At 36.2% G+C, this 26,732-nt stretch overlaps 2 protein-coding genes across 4 annotated transcripts in view; both read left to right on the top strand.

Moving 5' to 3' along the window:
* LOC143234321 (uncharacterized) overlaps window positions 1-3,868 on the top strand; it is a 34,668-nt gene extending 30,800 nt beyond the window's left edge. For all 3 annotated transcript variants that reach the window (XM_076471607.1, XM_076471606.1, XM_076471608.1), the window contains one exon: window positions 1,685-3,868. The gene's annotated coding sequence lies outside the window, so the exon portion shown is untranslated. The remainder of the gene's footprint in view (window positions 1-1,684) is intronic.
* A 16,909-nt stretch (window positions 3,869-20,777) lies between these two features.
* Window positions 20,778-26,732, top strand: part of LOC143234320 (unconventional myosin-Id-like) — a 75,118-nt gene continuing 69,163 nt past the window's right edge. The window contains 1 exon segment of the mRNA XM_076471605.1: window positions 20,778-20,956. Within this exon segment, the coding sequence (XP_076327720.1) occupies window positions 20,868-20,956 (89 nt within the window). The 5' untranslated portion in view covers window positions 20,778-20,867.

Below are 26,732 nucleotides of genomic sequence, written 5' to 3'. Positions count from 1 at the left end.
ATCACCACCCACCGCCAACTCTTGGGCTACTCTTTTACCAACGAATAGTGGGATTGGCCGTTACTTATAACGCTCACACGGCTGAAAGGGCAAGCATGTTTGATATGATGAAGATTCGAACCCGCGACCCTCAGACTACGAGTCGAGTGCATTAACGACCTAGCCATGCTGCGCCTGCAGTCATGTTATTGGGATGTTCGATTTTAGAAGAAAGAACAGTATTTTGTTCACAGGGATAAAAACACCAGGGATTTCAGATTTTCAGAGAGGCAAATGATCTGACCAGTCCCTCCTTCAAACTACAGCAGCAAAACATACTTCTTGTACGATTTTCTGTTTTAAAATGTTTAATTTTTTTCTATTTTCAATTTGTTAAGAAACTTTTAAGAACATTCATTCCAAAGTAATAAAAAAAAAAGATCCCCCACACACAATGTCACTCTCTCGGGAACTTAATGGTGCATGCCAGATTTAGTGACAATTTGGTCAATATTTCATCAGTTATGAGTGGACACGTACACACAGACATTTGTCAAATAATGGTTCAGATAAAGAAATTATTCGCAAAGTTAAACTCTGAAATATAACCAATTTCGAAAAACTAACTTTAACCATTTTTACCCCCTAAATTTTAACCAGGAAAACGACTCTCTAGAATTACTTCAAATAAGCATATCTCATAACCCTTAACTACGAAATTTCGAATATCATTCCGGATGTGATCATTATGGTCACAAATATGTCACATATTTACCCACTAAATGAATTAAGGATAACATTATATTCTCACACGACAACGTTTCCTTTCTAGTAACATGCTTTACGCAAATATTAAATAGATATTCATTTGAAATGGCTTTCTTCAAACACTTGTCCACTAAAAGTCTCGTAAACTTGCAAACCATGTTTTGCTTTCAGAAATGTCAACTATAAAGACATAATACTTTCGTTATATTTGTTTGTTTGTTTTTCAATTTCGCGCAAAGCTGCACGAGGGCTATCTGCTCTAGCCGTTCCTAATTTAGCAGAGTAAGGCTAGAGGGAATGCAACTAGTCATCACCACCCAACGCCAACTCTTGGGCTACTCTTTTACCAAAGAATAGTGGGATTGACCATCACATTACAATGCACCCACGTCTGGAAAGGCATGCATCTGACAAGGACTCAAACTCGCGACCTTCAAATTACGAGTCGAGCGCCCTAAGCACCCTACTGCTAATGAAAATAACATTAATGAAATAATGGAGGATAGGTTCATTAGAATACTTTATTAATTAAGTTATATATATTTATATATTTCTGTGTACAGAAGAATACATTCGCTGTCTGGTGTCTAGTGAGCTCGGCTCGTAATCTGCAAGTCGAGGGATCAAAACCTGTCACCAAACACATTTGTACTTTCAGTCACGAGGGCATTGTAGCATGATGATCAATCATACTATTCGTTAAGAGTAGCCCAAGATTTGGCGGTGTATGGTGTTGACTGTCTTCCCTCTAGTCTATCGTATCTAAATTAGAGTCAGCTTGCGTTTTGTTTTTGAGTTCCTTTTCACGAAATCCAACAAAGAAACAACACTAGAATACTCACTATCTTAAACTGTTCAATTTCCATCACAGTAATTACCAGAATACTCTATCTTTGGATAAATTATCAAAATAATGTTCACTTTTCTTTCCTTACAGGACAAGCAGCTGGAGAGAAACGTCCTGCTGGTTTACCACAATAATAATTTATTCACTCCACCAGATGGTGTGTTGTGTTCGTTAGTTTTTTCGTAACCTACCTATTTCTTCTGCTCACTGACGCTGGACAGGAACACGTCAGACCTTTCTTAATTAAGCCTTGTTTATATTGTGAACAAAATAAGAAGTATTTTTATTATCAGCAAATTTGTTAACGATCTTGTATAATCTTTATAATTTTCTAAATGCGTTTTATAAAAAAAATGTTTTATAATCAATGCTTTCAAAATAACCAATTAAGTGTCGCAGCAGGAGACACGTGAACGCGTACGCCCACTCACATTGAAAACGTAGTGCAGTCCATTGAGTAACATAGCAAAATGACACTGCTAGATATTTCGACAGTGAAGAATAATTTCACTTATTAAAACGTTAGATTATAACAAAACACGTTTATAAACACAGTTTTCTGAACTTTAAATGTCATAATCTGATTACCAAGTACTTATCGGCATTGAATGCTCTTTAATTTCTTTACTTTAAGCGCAATTTCAATTTAGAAGTCGACTTTTGTGAGACTGATGTCCATGTTTAAAATTATACATGAAACAAATCCAGACATTCAGGTAAAGAAATAATTTTATTATTGGTTTGGAGTATTTTTTCCCCCAAGTAATTTTACCTGCAGTGCTATGTTTTTGGAAATACATTAGTCCTAGATACCAAGGTGGTTTGTGTAAACATAGAGTTTAGAACTTTGAATATTTGTGTATTACAAAAACAAACATTACAACAGTATTTTCTTTTGTCAACATTCATACTCGCGCTAATATTACTACCTCAGACTTAGAGCCACAAGTTTTTATCCATCTTCAATACATCTAACCACAAAATTTTAAGCATTTTTCAAATTATTACTTGAATGATGACGCAAAGTAATTTCTAGAAAAATTATAAGTGCTACGAAAGTGGCTAAAAAGACACTTCGCACTATTGTTGTATCTATAGGAAAATTTGTTAATAGCAAGAAGTTGCCCCTCACTGGTATGTCTGGGGTCTTGCAACGTTAGAAACCGGGTTTCGATACCCGTAGTGGGCACAGCTTTGTGCTGAACTTCAAACAAACGAGTAAAAATGAAACAAAACATATGTATGGTAAGTCTTTATACAAGCAGTGAAAATTTTTGGTATTCCGCTGTGTAACCAGTAACGTATTATCTGAAATGTCACTTTGTAACCAGTATTGAAATCTTTGGAATTCTACTATGCAACCATTATTAAAGTATTTGGAACCCCTGCGATAATAGTGAAACCGAAATGAAGCCTTTTCATATCAATGCATTGTTCACCAACTTTAAAAATCACAAACTCTTTCTCTCGAAGAACTGGTGAATAGGTAAAGTACTTCGTTTACCTATTTCAACCTAAAGTGTCAATCTCATTAACTGTCATCGTGTGAAGTGTCAAAACTGTACTGATAAGAGAAACAAACTTTGAGCACTTTCTATGAAAGCGTGCTACGTTTAAAATATTTAGAAATTAAAGTTGTGATAAAAATATAAAGATTAATTTATTTTGCGTTTTCGAAATAATATTGAATTATCCCAAACCTTAGGTCAACTGCCACACTTCAATAGTTTTTCGATCTAAATTACCTAACTAGATACGTGTACCACCAAGCCAACCTCCTTGGTCTAATTACACGTAAACCCTGGACAACTTTCACATACATGTTCATGAACAATCCTTCATTTCTACACCAGATTTATTTAACACCAAGCCAACTTTCTCACTTCAAACACCTAGACTCTAAAACTAACTTCCATTACTACATACGCATAAAATGTAATGAATTAATAATTAAGTGCAGTGTCCTTCGTTTTTATTATGTATTGCGTACATAAAATATCTACATGATTTCTTAATCTCCATATGACATCGAAGCATGTACACTTATCTACTCTGACTATATTTCTCGTATGAAACTCTCAGTTCTTCTTGTCCATGGCTTTGTCTGTTCTTTTCTTTCAATCTTAGCATGTTTAATGTAGGTTCAAGATAAAAATGTGCAAACGAAGCTCACATTTTTTTCTTTTTTACCTACGTATTGTGTTGTTACAGAAGTGTGATGATTTACCGACGTTGTAGTATACAATGTTTCAATAAATTGTAATTCAAGTTTTACCGAATTTCTTCTTTATATAAAGAAAATCGTTACATCAGATAACCAATAATGGTCAAATATAGCATAAGATATCCTTTGAAAATAATGAAAAACAGCAACTAGTTATAGAACGGGTAAAACATTGTTTTAAAGCGAGGAAAAATATGATTTTAATATAAAACCACTAGAATAAAGAAAGGTTTTGTCCTAATACGACGGAAACATAAATTTCAGAATAATAAAAAATAACTCGTTTTAAAGAAATAAGATTTTTCTTGAAAGGTCTAAGAATTTAATCCATGTATATAAAGAAGAAAAAAAAATGTGTGTCTGTCTGTTTTTGCGTTATGTAACTATTCTTGGTCATGGGACCAATCTCAACCAAACTTTGTGAAATAATAGTTTTGAAAAAGGGGTATGTTAATGGGGATTATGAACTCATTCTGTCCCTTCCCCCCATTATTGTTGTTATTGAGCACTTATTATCTCTGACGTAAGTTAACTACATTCACAGATGGCGCCACGTCTCTACAACAAAAACTGTATAACATTTGCTATAACACCACATACAACGTTGGGGGTGGGGCACATAAACGTCTTATTTATCTTGTAGTGTAAGCTAGCACTCTCTATGGAGGAACGCAATGAAAAGATACTATTGCAATAATACACAAACTCAACTGAAGTTTCTACTGCAACAGCCACTATAAGGTTCATGTAAAGAGCCGTTTAATGAGTTATATCCACTTCCTATTTTGACCCGTGACCTTTCAACTTCGAGTCGCAAGACACTTCTGTGTCTAATGGGTTTCAGTTAATTACTCACGTGAAACACTGTGGAAGGACATCACGAGAGTGGCGTTGAAGATGGATAAAGGAAAGCACCCCTTGTCGCTACCTCTTGCTACAATGTCATCTGACCATCGCACAGTGTGTAGCATGTTTATATATATTATGTAATATACGTATATTGGGTTATTAAATCCTATGGACAGCTTTTGGTGAGGTACTAATGAATACTGCAAAAATATGTTGTTTTTTTTCCTTTTAAGCAGTTATAATTAACAAGAAACTGCTGGATTTTGAGCCTGTGAATCAAACAAAAAAGCTTAAATCGAAGGAAAATTGTATTTTAAAACAATAAAAGACTTAAGGATTTAGTAATAAAATTACTTACACATTTTTTTAGTTCATAACCCGAACGAAGGACAAGTGACTCAACTTGTCTATAAAATAAAGTACTCATTCTAAACCAGGGGTTCCCAACCGGTGGGTCGCGACCCCCCATGGGGTCGCGAAGCCTTGGCAGGGGAGTCGCGTAGCCTTGTTAGAAGTAGCTTGGGATAACATTAATTTTATTTCATCAATTACATTTTCATGCTCTTACATTTTTTTTTGTTTCGGTGCAAAGCAAAACGTGTGCTACGTTAGTTCAATGCCATTAGGTGATATTATGGGTGTATGTGTGCGTGCCTGTGTGAATGTGTATGTGTCTGCAACTGTATGTATGTGTGTACTAGTGAGTAGCGAGTATGTGAGTGCACGCGCATGTACGTATGCTTGTGTGTCTGTTTAGCTGTGATTAAGTGTGTGTGTGCTCGCTGTCGACACGTGAGTCACATGTCCGTTGCTGATTGGTGGATGACGAATCGCGCGACTGGCCACGCTCCCTTCCCTCCCAATACTTACCCCATCATTACTCTACCTGCACCCCCCACAAGTAGTCAGTGTAAGATCTACAGTTGCCAAAGCGTTCATTATTCAACATTTTTATTTTATTTTAACAAGGAGATAAGTAAGCAGTAGAGGTGAGTTGTGTCCATGGCTAAACGGCGCAAATACTCAGAATGCTACCTCAACATTGGCTTCGCCACTGTGCTCGCCAACGACAGCATCGAGAAACCACAGTGTGTTTTGTGCCATGCTGTCCTGAGTGCAGAGTCAATGAAACCATCAAAACTCAAGCGTCATCTCGAGACGAAACATCCAGAACACGCAAAGAAGGCTTTGGATTTCTTCAAACGGCATGAACAGTGTCTTAAAAGCCAAAGAATCGATAGAAGTGGGTCGTTTCAGCAGCAGAGTGCAGCCGTAGTGGAAGCTTCATATGAGATTGCATTCGAAATTGCTAAACAAAAAAAGCCTCAAACGATTGGAGAAAAACTTCTTAAACCCTGCATGATGAAAGCAGTAAATCTTATTCTTGGAGAAGCCAGTGCAAAGAAGATGCAGCAAGTATCCCTGTCAAATAATACTATACAGAGGCGCATTTCTAAAATGTCTATGTATGTGAAGGAACAGGTTTTGACTGAAATCAAGGGTTCCCCTTTGTTCTCCTTTCAGCTCGACGAGTCAACAGATGTAAGTTCATGTTCTCAGTTGCTTGTCTTCGTGATATACATTAATTCAGGTGACATCAAAGACGAATTCTTATTCTGTAGTGCACTTGAAACCACAACAAAAGCTGATGATGTCATGGAAAAAGTTTCAACTTTTTTTCAAGACGAAGATCTTCAATGGGAAAACGTGTGTGGGTTTGTACGGATGGGGCACCGGCTATGCTGGGATCGAAATCAGGATTCCAGTCGAGAGTGAAGAAGCTAGCACCTCAAGCAAAGGGCATCCACTGCATGACTCACCGATATGCTCTCGCCAGTAAGACTCTCCCTGCCTCTCTGCAAGAAGTGCTTGAATCTGTAATCAAAATTGTAAATTATGTGAAGACTCAAGCACTCAACACTCGCCTATTCAAAGAACTATGCAAAGACATGAATGCTGACCACGAAGTCCTTCTCTTCTACACAGCAGTACGTTGGTTGTCGAAAGGAAACGTTATTAATCGTGTCTTTGAAATGAAAGATGAAATAAAGCTATTCCTGGAGACTCAAGAAAGGAAAGATCTTGTAGCTCACTTCGGAGATGAAGCATGGAATAAAAGGGTTGCGTACCTAGCCGACATTTTTGACCAGCTGAACAAGCTCAATTTGAAGCTTCAAGGAAGGGAAACACATGTTCTCCTTTTTCAAGATAGTCTTCGAGTTTTGTTTCCAAACTGCAGAACTGGCGTCGGAAAACCAATCTTGGAAACATCGCTATGTTTGAAAAACTTTGTGGAGTGACGGATGAGTCTCAGATCCAACTTGATCAGTTACTCAAGGATGAGATTACCGAACATCTTTAGTCTCTAGAAAAGGAAGTCGAGCGTTACTTCCCTGAGCTATCACAGGAACAGGAGGCCCTGGTAAGGAACCTATTTTGTACTGAACTTGATGTATCCAGCATCCCAGATGATATCCAAGATGAATTTCTGGATCAAAGGAACGACTCTTCAGCTCGTGATCTCTTCAAGGTGAAATCCGTGACTCAATTCTGGTGCGCTATGTATCAGTCATACTCCAGAGTCAGCATGATAGCTTTACGTGTCCTTGTTACATTTGCTTCTACCTACTTGTGTGAGGCAGGATTTTCCACTCTTGTCAATATAAAAACAAAGAATAGGAACAGATTGGATGTTGGAGATGACATGAGACTGGCTCTAACAAACGCTCGGCCACGAATTTCAAAGCTTGCTGTTGAAATGCAACATCAGACATCTCACTAGCTGGGTTGGATAGCTGTTCAAACCTTTGTTAATATTATTTTAAGAAATATATGTTCTTTTTATGAATTCAGGTTGGACCAATGTGATTTAATTTGCTAATAAATAATTACAGAATTTTAAAATATATTTTTTAGATGTTTCTTTCCCTCTCCTTCACAGAAAATAAAAGAAAAATTAAGCTGCTAATAGTAAGCCCTAAGTAGGGGGTCACATGGGTTTCAAACTTTTAGGTAAGGGGTCGCGAGTGCCAAAAGGTTGGGAACCCCTGTTCTAAACGAATGACAAATCTACTCAAAACCTGTACCTCTGACCTTTTATTTAATCAAGAATCTTGTCCTAGAGCGGGTTATGAACTAAAAAAATGTGTAAGTAATTTTATTACTAAATCCTTAAGATTTTTATTGTTGTAAAATAAAATTTTCCTTCGACTTAAGCTTTTGTGTTTGATTCACGGGCTCAAAATCCAACAGTTTCTTGTTAATTATAACTGCTTAAAAGGAAATAAACACATGAAAGTTAATACTAAAACTCAAACATAGCTCAATTATATTGATAAAAAGATAAATATGTAAGATGAATTGAAAATTATTATTCTATCTCACTTAAGATTGAGATTTTAGTTGAAGTTTGATTATACAGGATGTTCGGAAAGTCACTGTGCTGTTTTGTAATCATATACATATGTAAGTGCACAGTGACTTTTCGAACACCCTGTACTTTCACTGTGTTAATTTGTATTTGCAATTATTGCAAAGAAATACTGTTAATTAAAGTTCCTTTGTGTTTCGTTGTACGCTAACTGACGTAACGTTCAACCAAACTCTTGTGGCTCATTTCTTTGAGTTAAGCGAGACAAAATCGCTAGGACTGTACAAATCAGAGCTTGAGTTGATATAGAAAGCGTACATATTAGTAAGAAACGTTGCATTCACTGTTCTTTTGTTGACAAAAACAACAACCGTCGTTTGATTGAAAAGGAATAAATTCATTAAATACGGTAATTTAATAATCCTTTGATTAGCTTGTAACCCACGAAGAAGACTGTTTCTTTAAGGCAAATAATTAATTTATTTCATAACTTTACTAAACACTGAATTTCTAAGAATTATAATTTTACAAAAAAGTAGTGGATTAGTAATGACTCAACTTTCTTCTTACACAGTGGCGATCTTCTCAACTACTGGGTGTTCGGAAAGTCACTATGCACTTATATACAGACAAAACTGCACAGTGACTTTCCGAACACCCTGTATTAAACAATCAACATACACTGACAGACCACGTCACTCGATTGTTTAGCACATTGCCAAATATACTATCTTATTATACTCAGTAAAACTCCGTGAGTTATTATCCTTCAGTTGTGCTAAGATTTTCTATTCTAATAACAAAATATTAGGTAATATTACGTTGTCGCTGAAAATCGACGTCAACGAGGCTCTCGGCAAGGTTATCTCTCACATGAGTTTCACAAAAAGCCACTTCAAAAACCTTTCGGGCCGGGCATGGCCAGGTTGGTTAAGGTATTCGACTCGTAATCTGAGGGTCGCGGGTACGAATCCACGTTGCACCAAAAATGCTCGCTCTTTCAGCCGTGGGGGGCGTTATAATGTGACGTTCAATCCCACTATTCGTTGGTAAAAGAGTAGTCCAAGAGTTGGCATTGGGTTGTGATGACTAGTTGCCTTCCCTCTAGTCTCACACTGCTAAATTAGGGACGGCAAGCACAGATAGCTCTTGTGTAACTTTGCACAAAAATTCAAAACAAACCTTACTGAAATATTGGTAATTGAGAAGCCTAGTATCCAAAACTTTAAATATCGTTTTATGTGGTTCTTGAACACAGCTTGTTTTAAACGTAAATAAAATTACGACTTATATCTGCAGAATAATATAACTTTATTAAATCTATTTCACAATCAAAGCGTCGTCAGGAACTCTACATATCCATTTATATTCATTAATCCAGCTATCACCAGATATATTTACGATTATAGAAATGCCCTAATAAACTCCAGTTTGCGTTAAAAAAAGTTAAAAATAATAGATTGGTTGATTGTTTTTAAGTGCAAGGTTACACAACAAGCTACTGGTGATGTGCCCACCCCTAAGAAACCCGACATTTAGCGTTATAAGCCTTCGAACTTACCACTACGTCACTAGGAAGAAGGGCCCATTCAAAACAAACTAAGCGTTTTAGATTATTTATGGAAGTGGCTACTTTCATATTTTAAAATAATTACTCATTTTAAATATTCCATAGACTTTACTCAAATACGTCGAAATACATAGTTACATAACCGGCACAGAGGCATATCTGCGGACTCGCACTGTTAGAAACCGGGTTTCGCTACCCGTGATGTGCAGAGCACAGATAACCCATCGTGTATCTCTGTGCTTAATACTAAATAAACGAACAAAAATATATCTGATTTTTTTCCATTCAAGTCACTAACTCCGATATCGTTTCTCGTGCAGCATCTGGCCGTGTGGAAGCTGGTAAAAAAATAGAACTCATTTAAATGTATCTGTCCATAAACACGTGAGAATATCTATTAAAAATGGTTGAATACACTACGTTCTTGTATCCACACTCACCGATAAATCAGAGAACTTATAATATTAAAAATCATGAGGGCCCGGCATGGCCAAGCGTGTTAAGGCGTGCGACTCGTAATCTGAGGGTCGCGGATTCGCATCCCGGTCGCGCCAAACATACTCGCCCTTTCAGCCGTGGGGGCGTTATAATGTTACGGTCAATCCCACTATTCGTTGGTAAAAGAGTAGCCCAAGAGTTGGCGGTGGGTGGTGATGAGTAGCTGCCTTCCCTCTAGTCTTACACTGATAAATTAGGGACGGCTAGCACAGATAGCCCTCGAGTAGCTTTGTGCAAAATTCAAAAAACAAACAAACAAAAATCATGTATTTGATTCTGGCGTTGGACAGAACATAAACTCATTGTGCTTAATAACAAATTAAAAAGGCTATTTACACATACCATTAATTTTTATTAATGCATATTTTCACCTGATTTGTTCTAGTTATAAGCCGATAAGACATAAAAAATCTTAACGAATGAAGATCCTGTCTTAAACAATAACTAAAATTCCAACTAAATGTGAGTTAATGTTTTATCTAATGGCGTTAAATATATTTGGAACACTTGTAGCCATATATGTTTTAGATAGTTTTTTTTATAGTTTTGATTTTACTGAAGTTTATTTTCTTATTGATAAAAAGTGTCGGCCGACTTCAGGCTTATGGTCTGTTGTTATAAACTTCGCGCAAAGCAACACGAGGGATATCTGCGCTAGCCTTCCATAAATTAGCAGTAAAAGACTAGAGGGTAGGTAGATAACTATCACTACGTCTTGGGCAACTCTTTTACCAACAACTAGTGGGATTGGCCATGACATCCCATAATTTTCACACGGCTGAAAGGTCGAGCATTTTTGGTGGGACAAGTATTCGAACCTGCGTCCCGTACATTGCGGGTCGAACACCCTAACCGCCTGGTAATGCCGGGTCCTAGACTTGCAATTCAAAAGTCCTGAATTCTATTCTACACAGTGGAAAAGCACAGATAGCCCATTATATGGCCTTGCACTAAAACAACGCGATTCCAAATATACACAGATTTGGTTTGGTTATTGTTAAACACAAAACCTCACAATTGGCCACCACAAGCAACAGACACCGGTTTTTGGTGTTGTGAATCCACAGAATTACCGCAATATATACAGAGATGTTTCATAAAACAAAACAAAAAACATTGTCATAACTGTAAACTTTGTTCGATTTTGTATTCTAAACAAGGTTAGTATCGGTACTAAAACTTTAATTAAAATAAAGTGAAAAACAACATTAACCTGAAGATAATCTAAGGTGGTCGAAACGTTATTTTGTACTTTATTTTAATTAAAGTTTTAATACACGTACTGGGCCGGCATAGCCAGATGGTTAAGGCACTTGACTCGTAATTTGAATGACCCGAGTTCAAATCACCATCACCCTAAACATGCTCGCCCTTTCAGCCATGGGAGTGTTATAATGTTATGTTCAATCCCACTATTCGTTAGCAAAACAAGGAGCCCAAAAGTTGGCGGTGGGCGTGATGACTAGCTGCCTTCCCTCTAGTCTTATACTACTAAATTTGCGCGAAATTCAAACTAAGTTTTTAATAGTTACTAATGTCATTGAACTTCATCTTGTGGTGAGGTGTACACTTCTCAAATATTCAACCTCTTATCTGTACATGCAATAGAAACTGACTGACGTAGATGATAACCCTATGTAACAAAATCTTTACTTTTTCTTGTTCTGGGGCAGAAAGTGTTATTTCCCAATTGCTTATGCTCATAGTAAATGGAAAAGGCCTATTTATTCTCTTCAAACTTTGCTCTTGTGACCTGGGTAATGAAATTTTCAAATTTACCCATTTTCCAGAACTTTCTAGAATGTTGTAGAACGTGCAATAATTTTCTAGAATGTTGTAGAACTTACGAGAATTTTCAAGAACCTTTTAAAATCTTCTAGAATTTTCCATATCAATATATATAAAGGGGCTCACCATTTACCACTTCAGTTTAGTTCTAGCTGCCTGAGTGAACACATAGACCCATCAGATTTTATCAGAGATGACGTCAAGAAGCTGCAAGTATTCTCCATACCCATTCTACTATGTATGTGGCCAAGTTATCAAGACAAGAGCAAAAAAGTACTCTGTGACAGCATCTGCTAAAATATGTGAAGCCTAAAAGGCATATTTCAGCATGTCTGTCGGGGATAAAGATATACCCTAGGCACTTCATTTTACCTGGGAGCACTGCAAAAAACTCTAGAAGGTAAGACGGTCAATTTTTACTTGCTTGAATAGTAAGATTTTATATTATACAAATTTTAGACCTTTTAAAGATTAGATATATTTTATTTATTTTTTAAATTTCCAATAGTATAGAAAAATATCACATATAAAATATTTTGCATGAACCTCTTACACATTAGTTGTGGATGAAATAAATTTATTCTTCATAATAACAATTTTATTTTGTTCTTTTGCAAGATGATACAGAGGGGAAAAGAGAGCCATGAAGTTCGCTATTCCAAGAATTTGGCGTGAGCCCACTGACTACTCAAGCAATTTCTGCTTCTGCATGGTGAACCCTTTCAAACGTCGGGCTGGCAAGAACGTATCTGCTATCATGTGTCCGGACCTTCCATCATCCATCGCCCCAGTGCCACACTGCCTTAAGCTCCCTGTACCCACTCCGCCAGAGACAAATCAGCCATCCTCAGAAGAGAGCAGCAAACCAGAAGAGGTGGTAAACGTTGAAGATCCAGATTACAATTTCAGAGGTGCAGCTGGGGAGAGAAACCCATACTATCCCATCCAAAGAGACCTCAATGACTTGATCAGACATCTCGGTCTAACAAAGTCAATGCCGAACTTTTGACATCTAGGCTCAAGGAGTGGGATTTCTGATATGAAAGTGTGCAAGTCGCAAGTCAGAGGAAGCGTCACCAACATTTTTCAAGCTTCTTTACTCATCAAGATGAGATCTTCTTCTGCCACAATGTATCCAGTCTGTGCGAAGCAATTGGAATTGCCTGTAACCCGAACGAGTGGCGCATCTTCATCGATAGCTCATCCAGAAGCCCCAAAACTATGCTGCTTCACAACGGGAATATAATTATCCGTCTTTCCCTGGCTCATTCGGTGCACCTCAAAGTGGAATACAACGGCGTTAAGACCTTGCTAGAAGCCTTGAAGTATGATGAGTATGGCTGGGAGGTTATCGGAGGCTTCAAAATGGTGGCATTCCTGATGGGTCTCCAAGGAGACTTTACCAAGTTTCCCTGTTATCTTTGCCTTTGGGACAGCAGGGACACAGCAGCGCACTGCAACAAGAAGCACTGACCAGAACGGACCGAGTTCTCTGTGAGGAGGCAAAATGTCAAGTGTGAGTCACTAGTGGACTTCCAAAAGGTGTTGTTCTCACCATTGCACATAAATTTGGGTCTTATGAAACAATTTGTCGCAGCTCTTGATAAAGAGTCTGCAGTCTTCAAGTACCTTCGAGACTTCTTCTCTAAGCTGTTTGAGGCAAAGGTCAAAGCCGGTGTCTTCGTTGGATCATAAATAAAGAAGATCCTGGGGTGCACAGAATTTCCCAAGCAGCTAAGTGGGAAGGATAAAAAGCTCGGAACAGCTTTGTCGCAGTGGTTCGGGGCTTCTTGGGCAATCACAAGGCCGACAATTATGTGGAACTGGTTGAGGTTCTGATGAAAAACTACGGCAAAATGGGCTGCAGGATGTCCCTGAAAGTCTATATCCTTGACGCTCATCTTGATAAATCCAAGGAGAACATGGGAGCATACTCAGAAGAGCAAGGCGAGCGCTTCCACTAAGATATACTGGACTTTGAACGCCGCTACCAATGTTTTTGGATAACAAAAGCATGATGGTAGACTATATTTAGGGCTGATACGTGAAAGTGATTTACATTACACTCGCAAATCTCGAAAAACTACTCACTTCTAAACATTTTTGTACAAATAAAGTATAAATATATGTAAATTGCGATTCATATGTTGTTTTATTCAGACCTTATGTAAATGAAAATGTGCAAATTTGCCCGTTTTTATATAGAAAATAGGTTAATTTCTAAATTTCATTATTCAGGTCAAAAAAGCAAAGTCTGAAGAGAATAATGGCCATTTTCTATACTTCTAAAACGTAAGCAAATAAGAAATAACACATACTATTCAGGAACAAAATGTGTGTTACGTAGTGTAATTCGTGCAGAGAGAAATAGCAAAGAATTTATTTATTTCTCAAACAATTTTGTTTGTTTGTTTTTGAATTTCGCACAAAGCTACTCGAGGGATATCTGTGCTAGCCGTCCCTAATTTAGCAGTGTAAGACTAGAGGGAAGGCAGCTAGTCATCACCATCCACCGCCAACTCTTGGGCTACTCTTTTACCAACGAAAAGTGGGATTGATCATAACATTATAACGCCCCCACGGCTGAAAGGGCGAGCATGTTTGGCGCGACGAGGATGCGAACCCGCGACCCTCAGATTACGAGTAGTACGCCTTAACACGCTTGGCCATGCCGGGCCTTCTCAAACAAACAAAGATTTATTTGCACAATTTTACAACGTCGTTAATCCAAAATAATGTAAAATATTTTAACCAACATTCAAGTTTTGTAATTTCATTTGTAACTAACGCCGATTATGTTTTAAGTTTTTACAAGTTTTGCATGTGAACTCCACAAAAACTTGACAATCTAAGTTGCGTATTTGTTTAAAATAAGTAATATTATAATTTAATTTAAAGGATACATTTTAATACACAGTGCCTAGTTATAGAAATCAATATAAATTAAAAGTTTAACCGAAATGTTCTATTACTTCTTAATTATTTCAGCTAGTAAAAAAATGAACATGTTATTGTCGTCTGTAACAGCGAAACTACCTTCACATTAACAAGTTATTGTTGCAAATCGTGTTCTTGGTTCCATGTAACACAGTAATGAGGATTATTAGCTTTAGTTGAAAGTGAATTCGTTCATTCAAGCTGCAGGCTTTGGCCTTCAAAACTTACAGATGATGTATCTGTCGGAATCAATACTGTTGTTATTAAAATGTGTTCTGTTATTTATTTCTGAACAGTTGTATTTAATGGCTATACTATTACATGTTAGTTATCTATCATGTACTGGTTTAGTTACTAATTCTAAAGTTAAATAAAACTGTTCACAAATAAACGCACTATTACTTCTCAATTCTTTCAGCTAGTAAAATACTTAACATGTTAATGTGGCTATAAGAACGAAGCCTTCCATTCATTACCTAGCGATACTAACCTAAAACTTGGAGTGAAAAGAAAATAACAACAATTTCATTGCTTGTTCAGAGAGCAGTTATAAAAAGTAATAAAATTAGTTCACACCAAAACAACTTAAAGTATCAAGTCCACTCGTTCATTATTGAGAATGAGTTACAAATAAATAGAGAGCGTATCATAAGTAAAAAGCACCTTTCAATTTCAACGTCAGTTTCATTTTGTTTAGTTAGTTTTGTTTTGAATTTCGCGCCAAGCTACACGAAGGCTATGTGCGCTAGTCATCCCTAATTTAGCAGTGTAAGACTAGACGGAAGACAGCTAATCATCACCACCCACCGCCAACTCTTGAGCTACTCTTTTACCAACGAATAGTGGGATTGACCGTAACATAAAACATCCCAAAGGCTGAAAGGGTGATCATTCGTGGTGTGACGGCGATTCGTACCCGCGACCCTCGAATTACGAGTCGAGTGCCTTAAACACCTGACAATGCCAGGCCTATTTTGTTTAGGATTAAGCACAATGCTACACAACGGGCTATCTGTGCTCTGTCCACCACGGGTATCAAAACTCGGTTTCTAGCGGTGTGAGTCCTCAGTTATGTCGCTGTGCCACTGGGGGGCTTGTCTTTCAAATAAATCAACGTTATGAAAACAAAAACTTATTACTTACACAAAAATAATGGTTTACGAGGAACTTAAACACACCTACCTCTTTATATCTAAGTTAGTTTGTTCATGTTGTTTGTTATTGAGCACAAAGCTACACAAAAGGCTATCTGTGCTCTGCCCACGACGGGTACCCAAACTCGGTTTCTAGTAGTGTAAGTCCTCAAGAGTGCCACTGCGGGCTCGCTTTGTTGAATTTAACCATTTGCAGCCAAAATGCTTTCGTGATTTATTCGTTTTTTAAGAATAATTTTGTACGGAATAAATAAAACTGACTTCTATTAACTTTAATGTTAAAATGTAAATCTTCAGTATAAAATTTGTCGAAACACTTTTTTGTTTCTTTTTATTTTGCTGTCGGAGTTTTTTTTATATTAACTTTAAACCATTTTTGTCCTCCTCAACGTTCTACTCCTGGGCGATTAGGGGTTAACATTAATTCTACATTATAACTAATTTATGTTTATATCATTCCAGACCTCGCCTAGGCCAGGCATGGCAAGGTGGGTTAAGGCGTTCGACTCATCATCTGAGGGTTGCGGATTTGAATCCCCGTCGCACCAAACATAATCATCCTTTCAGCCGTGGAGGCGTTATAATGTGACGGTCAATCCCACTATTCATTGGTAAAAGAGTAATCCAAGAGTTGGCGGTGGGTGATGATGACTAGCTGCCTCCCCTAGTCTTACACTGCTAAATTAGGGATGGCTAGCGCAGATAGCCCTCGTGTAGCTTTGCGCAAAATTAAAAAAAAAATAAACAATACCAGACCTTACCGATGCATCCTTTTTTTTTAAATCCAGCAATTTTATTTATTTTTGTGTTGAGATCAGTTTTAACGCGTAGCTTTATACTAAATCAACTGAACAAATATTTTTATTACGCCTGTTTTATTCTTTCATGTAATTTCCCATGTATTACAGGCAATCTTTCTTTTGTCAACGAATAAGTTTTGGTTTTTGCCCAATTTTTATCATTTGAAATCTGTTAAACAGTTTTCGTTTTCTAAACTTTGAGATAAATTTGGTCTACTTCTTAAGCGTACCCTATGTACCTAAATTATTGCCCTATAATACACTACAGTAGAAAATTAAATTTTTCTTATTGCATATTTCTACAATGTCCAATTAAATACTTAAAGCAGTAGTAAACCAAATAGTATATATACTTTCAAAACAAGAAACGCAAAAGGGATATTTTTGTTATTTTAAAGAGAAATATATGTAATAACGTTACAAGCTCAGAGTATGTGATGTTACACGTGTTAAGGCACTGATTGTCAGACCAAAATGACAATAAAAGTTGTGCACTTTGAAAACGAAGGAAAACATCGGATTTTTCGCCAAAACGCATGCGTGTCCAATAAATTTGTTTGAGAGATCTGCATGTTCTGCAAGTGCAACATGTGCAAAATCCCTATAAAAGTGACGGGTTCTCGGTTTCCATAGCTCAGTGTTAAGCCACCGACACGCAATACAGTTACGACAAGACTGACTGAAGCACAACGCAACAACGCCATTGGTCGCTTGGAAGTAGGCGAATCTCGATCAGATGTTGCCAGAGCTGTGAGTGTCCACCCACGCACCATCACAAGGCTATGGAATCGTCACCAACAACATGGATCAACTCGTGACCGTCCACGATCTGGCAGACCTCGTGTGACCACGCCCGCACAAGATCGCTACATCCGGTTACGTCACCTTCGGGATAGGACCACCACTGCGACGTCTAATGCCTCAACCATACCAGGGCTGCGTAGGATTTCTGATTCAGACCGTATGCAACCGTCTACGAGATGCAGGAATCCGACCTCGACGTACAGTCAGAGGCGTCATCCTCACCCAGCAACATCGTCAAGCACGGCTGCAGTGGACTCAGGCACATCGGGTATGGCCTCATCGACGATGGAGGCATGTTTGGTTCAGCGATGAATCACGTTTTATGCTTCGTAGGCAGGATGGAAGGACCCATGTTTACCGTCGCCGAGGTGAACGTTTTGCAACAAACTGTGTGCAGGATGTTGACAGATTTGGTGGTGGCAGCGTCATGATGTGGGCTGCCATCGCCTACAATGCCAGAACAGACCTTTTGCACATTCGAGGGAATCTTACGGCTCAACGATACGTCGGCGAGATTCTTAGGCCCCATGTGCAACCCATCATGGTGAACGTCAACGACGTTTTTCAACATGACAACTCCCGTCCTCACACAGCCCGACTTACCACTGTCTTTTTGAGACACCACAACATCAACGTTCTTCCCTGGCCCTCCAGATCACCAGATTTAAACCCCATCGAACATCTTTGGGACGATTTGGACCGACGTCTGCGACGGCGACAACCTCAACCGCAGACTCTACCTCAGCTTGCAGCAGCTTTGCAGGCTGAGTGGACAGCCATTCCACAGGATGTGATTCGTTATCTCATCGCTTCCATGGGCAGGAGATGCCAAGCAGTTATTGATGCTCACGGGGAGCATACTCGTTATTGACGTTGAGTGACGTTAAACTTCAAATAGTGAGCGTGGACTTCGCCTTTGCAGACTTTGGATGTTTTACACATGTCATACAGAACTACCCGGATAAACTTGTTAACAATTTGTCTCATATTTTGCCTTTTGCGTTTCTTTTTTCGAAGAGTATACTCCTCAGAGAGCTGTTGCCATCTGTTGAGTAATATCAAAGCTATAAAATAAAAAGCTCCAGTAAAAATAAAAAATATACGAAAAAGTTCAATGCATATTGTTACAGAAAAAATGACACTTACAACAACTGTAAATCATTATATTATTACATGTTATTGTGTAGTCAAAATGCTGGAAGATAATGAAGATACATTTTGTAAGTGCAAAGGTATTTTTTTTAATCAATTGACAGAATTTCACGCTAATGTCAGTACAAAAAGGTATATATTAGGTGTAATTTTTATTATAAAATTGCTTAGGATAATGAACCAAGTTGATGTAAACACCGTTTAAAAGTTTGGAGTAATTAGGTTTTTCTTTTAATGTGAACATTATGATAAACAAATAGTGTTAAATAGTGAACCTATAAAGGACGAACAAACATTCATAATGTGTAAAAATCATCCGTTTATTAAGAAGCTCTTGTAATCTGTACTATATGAAAAAAGAAACAACATTTCATTTTGGTGATGACGAAAAACTCACTCGAATAAAAATATATTCTCAAGACAGATGGTATGGGTATTAAAACTTTAATTAAAATAAAGTAGAGAACAACGTTTCGACCTTCTTAGGTCATCTTCAGGTTAACGTTGTTCTGTACTTTATTTTAATTAAAGTTTTAATACCCATACCAGCCGTCTTGAGAATACATTCCATTTTAAAGCATTAAGAACAACACTGTCTCTAATGTGATAAATTATAACGTGTATAAAACTGTCTTAATGGGAAAAACAAACGATTTGTGAACCTATTTCATTTGTATGTTTTTAGATTACACATCTGAAGTAGGAAATCAGGAGCATAAACATTTTCACCAGACTGTTTCAAATTAAGAAACTAAGAGAAATGAAACTATTTATCAAATTTCTAAACCCAAGAAACTATTGAAAATATTTTACACATGTCAATGGTCCCAAAAAATAGGTATGAAAACCTCACTACATATTTCAAGTTAGGAAAGTATAATGTATATATTCCTTCACTTCATATATGCAACCAGGAATTTAAGATTTATGAAAATATTTACTACATGCCTGAAGTCAGAAAGAAAAAGTAAAAAGCCCGTCACTACATGTCTCAAATTATGAAAAGTAAGAGTTATTAAAACCCATACCGTATGTCTGAAGACAGGAAATTTTGTGTTTAGTGTTTAGAACCTGTGCAAATGTCTAACGTACGTCATTTCTTTTTTCAGAAATATGTAGCCAGGAAATACGTCAACCAGTACTAATACCTCAAGACGAAATCGTATTTTCCTTTAGCCTTACATAATCTAACTACTTTACGTGTATGATTTATTGAAGTTTCGTATATTTTTTATTTTTACTTTCTAATTATGTTCTTTCAAACTCACCTATAATATATATAAGAATATATACATATATGAATACAATTGATGCTATCTTGAAATTGCATATTTTTTTTCTACCTAAACTTGTTCCACAGGTTCACATACGTTCTCTCAAGAACTACACTTTAGTTTATCAACACGGGAGCGGGTTCAAATTTGAGAAAAGTGTTCGTGTTTTCAGACAATGTTGGCAATGCGTAAGATGACCCCTTTACTTCACGAGTCTTTTTTGGGGTGGCTGATCGTTACATAACCAAGCTTCATTTGCTAAAGATCAGAACAAATGAAATATTTCTTACTGCTTTAAACACTCTCCATGAGCTTGCGCCTTCCTCTTTTGGGACCCCAGTATCATAATAGATCTAAAAATGCAGCTTTTATTATATAATATCCTAATAGTACTTACACAAAATTTGATTACAAAAAATGCTTTATGTAAAAAATTATTAAAGTTATTTGTAATCAATGTGTTTGTAAACAGAATGCGTAAGTAGGCTATAAGATATATATATAAAGACACGTCGACCCTTTTCTGAACGGTTACACGTAACTTACAGTAAAATAACTGGATTAATACACTGCCCCTATTGTTTATTTAAGCAGAAAGCGCCGTACTTTCACTGCATTAAAATATTAAGTATCTTCTTTAATTTATTGCGCAGGCAATAATAAGGTATGTGACATTTTGTGTTTCCGTATGATACCAAAAAGATAAGGAAGGAAAACATTTCACATAACTTTATTTTAAACTGTCAAACGCATGTGCATACTCGACTTCTGCTCTATTGGTGTGTTGCCCTGAGCTACAACGAAAGGTATAGTGTTTGAGAGTATAGACACAGAAACTAGTTCAAAATTCATCATGGCCGGTTTTAGCGATGTTGGAATAGGGGATTTTGTTCTTTTAGAGGACATTTCTCTTGATTCCTTTATGGACAACCTCAAAAAGAGGTAGGATTCAATTAATATATTGGTAGTGTTTGCTTAGGTTAAACGTCAACTTTTATGTTGATGTTTAGATACCTTATTATTTTGTACTGTTATTAGTTTCTATTACCAATTTGAGTTCAGCGCGTGAAAAGTACCGGCATCGGCCTTTACTTGGTGACGCATTGTATAATGCCTACCACACTCACTTTTGAACGTTGGGTGTAGTCGACTAATCGCTCACGACTTGCCAATTTTTTTTTTTAATTAACGTAAACAGCATATCTAGAAAGCACTTTGGTTTCTCATAAATTAATTGTCTGTATAAGCAACCATTATTTGTAACGAATATCAAATACTAAGAAGTTAAGTTTAAAATTAGTAAAATATCGGGAACGATACAACTGCTGTTAACAGTTATACCTTAAAGTAATGTAACGTAGTTCAACTTGAGGTTTGTGAAATATACTATGATGTAAATTAATTAGGACATAAATTAAACAGCTAAATTAGTATTACTTGTATTAATGTGTGTTAGAATATATAAAAGCTATTGTTTTGTGATGGAAATGTATTTCATAATTCTTTTTAAAAGACATTGTGACTGTCACTTGGATATCAGTTTAAATACAAAAATATATAATGTCAGTGTTACAAATAGTCCTGTTAGTTCCATGTAACACAGAATAAGGAATGTTAACCTTTAGTTTAAAGTGAATTTCTTTCAAGTTGATAGGTTTGGTCTTTAAGACTTAGAGGTGAAGTTGCTGTCAGAATCAATACTGTTGTTATTAAAATGTGTTTTGTTGTTTATTTGTGAACAGTTGTATTTAAAATTAGAATTAATGACTATACTACTACATGTTAGTTACCTATTATGTTGTCAAAGAATTAGTTTTCTTAAAAATTTATGTTATTAGGGCACCTGTGTGTGTTGGTTTACCTGACTCCTAGTTGAATAAACCAGACTTATTGTGGTCTTTATTAATATTTTATTGATGAAGATGGTGTTATTAAACAGTCTAATATCACTATTTTGTTTGTGTTTATTGAATTACAAAGAGATAAGTAAATATACTAAAGGTTTTATGCCAAATTCAAGAAGATTTTTCTGGTCTTTTGTGAGCATTTTAAATTAATTATCAGTCATGGCAGATATAAGATTTTTTTTCATTAACTAAACTTGAGTGGAAGTTGTTGGTAAACCTTCTTTATATGTCTAATGCATGTTTAGTAAGTACTTGGAAGTCCACAGTAAGATTATATAAATTACAAGTTATAGTTTTTTGATATTTTATTCTGTGATAATACTTTCCACAAAAATGCCCCAAAATTATATTTTATGTAGTTTAAAAAAGAAAAGGTAAATAGTGCATTTTCCTTCATTTTAAATAAAATAATTCCTAAGATTAATTATGTTAAGCATTTTTTTTATCCCATAACTAAACAGTTACTCTTGTGTAGATAGGCATTGATTAACTTTGCATAGATACCCAAAAACACACACCAATTTGTGATATCCATCACAAGCTACAAACTGTCTTTATGTATCTGTATATGTCACTTTCAGTAGTTTTAATATGTTTAATAAGATCTCTAATTCAACTTTTGACAAGAAAGTAAGGTCCACGTGAGATCTGTAAAAGTTTCAGTAACTAACTTGAGTAAGTCTGACAGCTTATAATGCTGAAAATTAGGTTTAGGTTTCTATATATCCCTGGTGGACATTGTACAGATAATACTCTGTGTAGATTTCTGCTTAACAAGAAAAACAAAAGTGAAAAATTGAAATAAAATTTAGGGATATGTAAGGCTTGATTTGAGAACACTTCAGGTGTGGCTTTTTTCATGAATAGAGTGGATATGGTTGTCTTCCACCTATTTATAGTTAATCACTCTTAGCATAGCTATCCATACTTTTTGATGATTCTGGAAACATGTCTAGTCTTTAGGTAGACCTGCTTCTATTTGTATGATTGGAAATTCTTTTTTAATATGTTTTACAGAGCATTTTCTCTGAAATCAATATCCTGTTACAATTGCACCTATATTTAATGCACTAGTAGCATGTTGAGGATTTGCTTCCTCAAATTTGCTTGGAATCTGATGTTTCTTTATGTTCTCTGAGATTGTGTATTCTTAAGACAGTCTGGTTGTTTTAACAGTTCCCAATAATTACTGGCTTCACATTAACTTCTGATATCATTAAAATAACACCAATAGCTTAGGGAAAGTTTATTAAAAATATTCTATATCTACTAAAAAGAAAAAATTATTGTGTTTCTTCCAGTTATTTTCAGTTTGTGGAATGAACATTACTGGGTTCCTTATATGACAGTGCATGTTTCATAAAATGTGCAAGAGTTGATGGAATGCGAGATATGTACCTTGGAGGAATACTTTTTCATCTGGTTGATGAAAAAAAAGGTTGTTAAACATTGCTGAGCAAGTAGTTATACAAGTATACTAGGTTCTCTAAAAAATGAAAAACAGACTGGAGTCCTTTAGCACAGAATTTTCCAGCACTCCGTAAGTGAAATGAATGGACCAGTTTGGCTTCACGCGGACTGACATTGTCTAAGTAGACCGTGTATGAAATTTGAAAGTTGCAATTTTTGTTATGATGCACTACGAAATAATTTATAACCATTTACAATGAAAGAGACGGGGAAAAACTGTGCTATAACTTGCTTTTCCTCAACAACAACGAGCTGTTGTAGCTTTTTTTTAATAACTAACGAAAGATCAAAGCATATATTGAAGTAGGGATCCTTTAATCGATAGTGTAACATACGTTCTAAAACTAACAAGGTGTAAATATTTCTCCGTGACTTTAAAAATATACATCTGCAACGTTCAATTTCTCTAAGTATGCAATTTAATTTGGACTAAGTATTTGTTTATTTCTGATTTGTTGTTGTTGTTGAGGGAGTGGTGAGAGGGTATTATTCTAATTTGCTTAATATCGATTCGTAAATAAGTCATGTTTACGATTGCTTTGTTTTTAATTTTGCGCAAAGCTATAAGAGGGTTGTCTGCGCTAGCCGTCCCTAATTTACCAGTGTAAGACTAAAGGGAAGGCAGTTAGTCATCACCATCCACCGCCAACTCTTGGACTACTTTTTTACCAACGAATAGTTGGATTGACTCACATTATAACGTCCCACGGCTGAAAGGGCGAGCATATTTGATGTGATGGGGATTCGAACGCGCGACCCTCGGATAACGAGTCGAGCGCCCTAACGATCTAGCCATGCCGGGCCTGTTATGAGAATATTGTATACTGAATTGAAGAGATAAAAATAATTTTAGTGTACTGTATAAAATATGTACATTACTTGATTATTTTAAATTAGTAATGAAGGCAAAAATTATTTCCCTATACAATCAAAGCTAGTATACTAGAAACTAAATTCAGCTACATAGTTGTTGAATTTATATTTTGGAAACGTTTATCATGGATCAAAGGTTATCAACTTGGAGTGTTAAGATTTTGATTTAGTTATATGTATATCACACACAAATTTGACATTACAGACATTGTCATCCAGGGATTCCGTTTGAGGCTTAATAATTGGATTTAGTCATATATGTTCAAGTTTATATGTTAGTTTTTAGGTGTTATTTTTAAGTACTTCAGTTTCGTCTGAGTAAATACGAATTTTGAGATGTCACTATTGCGTACTTTCTACTAACCTGTTCAACCATCTGTGTTATTTGCAGATCAACTCGTTTTCCAACCTGACTCTTATGATTTTATAAAACATTTTTCTTAAAATGTGGGAAATGTTAGTGATTAATTGTTTTGTTTCACTCCATCCGTTCCCCAAAACAGTGTTGCGCTCCTTTGAACGCTTTCATAAATTTTAGACCATTCACTTCCGGCCATAGGTTTAAGGCATTCCATATTATAGTTAAAGTCCAATGTAATTGGTTGAGCGTTAAGAAACTATATTGTTGTATATACGGGTAACCTAATTTCCCATGTATGATGTGATAGTGCTGGTTGAAGAAAGCTTACGTAGATTTCACTTTATGACCCAAGCGGCAAAGTTTATCTCGTGTATTTCACGAAATGGTTTTCGTAGTTTGTTAAAAAAAAATGAACATTTGTTTGCCCTAAATTTAAAAAGGGCATTTTCTGCCGTCTTCTTTAGATTTTAAATGCGGTAGCAGGTGGGGCTATGCCTCAGACTTCATAGTTGATCTGTCGAGAGAAACTTTGAGCCCCACCAAATCATATTAATATGGCTGGGGGCTCCGTGATGCGTAACATTCGACCTCAATCCCACCTAGTTACTCAGTGGTTTATTTACACAGGCGTAGCGTGTAATTACAATTTTACTCTCCAAATTATTACGTTTAGTCCTTCCTCCCTTTTCTCACATTAAACATACTCGCCCTTTCAGCCTTGGGGACATTACAATGTGTCGATCAATCCCACTATTCGTTGGTAAAAGAGTAGCTCAATAGTTGGGCGATGGATGGTAATGACTAGCTGCTTTCCCTCTAGTCTTACACTGCTAAATTAGGGACGACTAGCACAGATAGCCCTCGCGTAGCTTTGCGCGAAATTCAAAACAAACCAAACCATACTTCCTATTTCCCCACTTTCATCAACACTTTCGTGCTTTTGCCGCACAGTTTCTAGAGATAAGTTAAAACCAACCCTATTGATTCTCCCCCAGCTTTTTTCTTCCGGTCTGGATAAAATCCTGGATCGGTCATTCTTAGTCGATTTAATATTGGTATTTATTTGAAGACGTTACCTTCACGCATTCCATTCTTATTTATGTATTATGAGTTTGCAGGTGATACTTATATTGTTATCTGAATGAGTTAGTTCTAGGTATTACTTTTATGTACGCCGTTCTTATCTCTCTCGGGACAAATTTCAAGGTTTTGCTTTTAATAACCGCTTCAGGAAATGTTTCAGAGTTTTATCCTTAAAATTTGCGTTAGGGCAGATTTTAGAATTTTACTTCTGTTATCTGCTCAGGACAGGTTTCATTATTTTCCTTTTAAGCATTTTCTGATTCTGTACATGTTATTTGCGTTCTTTGTTTTCTGATTATTATTGCTTTAAAGTAGCTGTTCTCACCTGTGCAGTGGATTTTTTTTCTTTCATAAGTGTTTTTGAAGTTGATTTAATACTATAAACAGAAACCTACATAAGTGACAGTACTGCTTATCATTTTATCCATTATTGTATTGTTTAATCACACGTGAACGTCTTTGTTGTTACGCGTCTGCAAAATAATTTAACAAGTGCGTTAGGGTTAAGCGCTGTTGTGACGCAATAATACGATTAACTCCCTTATTATGTATTTGTATTTATTGAAATGTTATTGATTTCATCTGATAGCATCTTTAATTATAAACTTATTAACCATAACAAAGGCGGTCTACACTGCCTGTCAAACTTGGTAAAGGATTAATTGTCACTTATAACACACCCGTAGCGAGGAAGAAATATATGTATAGTTTATCGTTTGGTGTATATTTTGTTTATCAGTTTAATTTATTACTTCTTGTGTATACGACAGATATTAGACTGTAATCTAATAAAAGTAGGCATATTTATCGTTTTTGTTGTGTAAGATAATTATCAAGACATTCAAAAAATACCTTAAAATAAAACAGTTTGGAGCAAAAAGAAATATATATATATTAATATTTTAAATATATGATTCAAAATATGAGTAATACATGTACAATATACGCATACACGATGCAGTGATATATTACGTCATAGATTACGTAATTTTATACGTGTTTGACAAAACGTAGTAAGATGCTG

Source organism: Tachypleus tridentatus, chromosome 12, assembly GCF_004210375.1.
Source record: "Tachypleus tridentatus isolate NWPU-2018 chromosome 12, ASM421037v1, whole genome shotgun sequence".
In the NCBI taxonomy this organism is placed as follows: Eukaryota; Metazoa; Arthropoda; class Merostomata; order Xiphosura; family Limulidae; genus Tachypleus; species Tachypleus tridentatus.
This window is presented reverse-complemented; position numbering and strand designations above follow the sequence as displayed.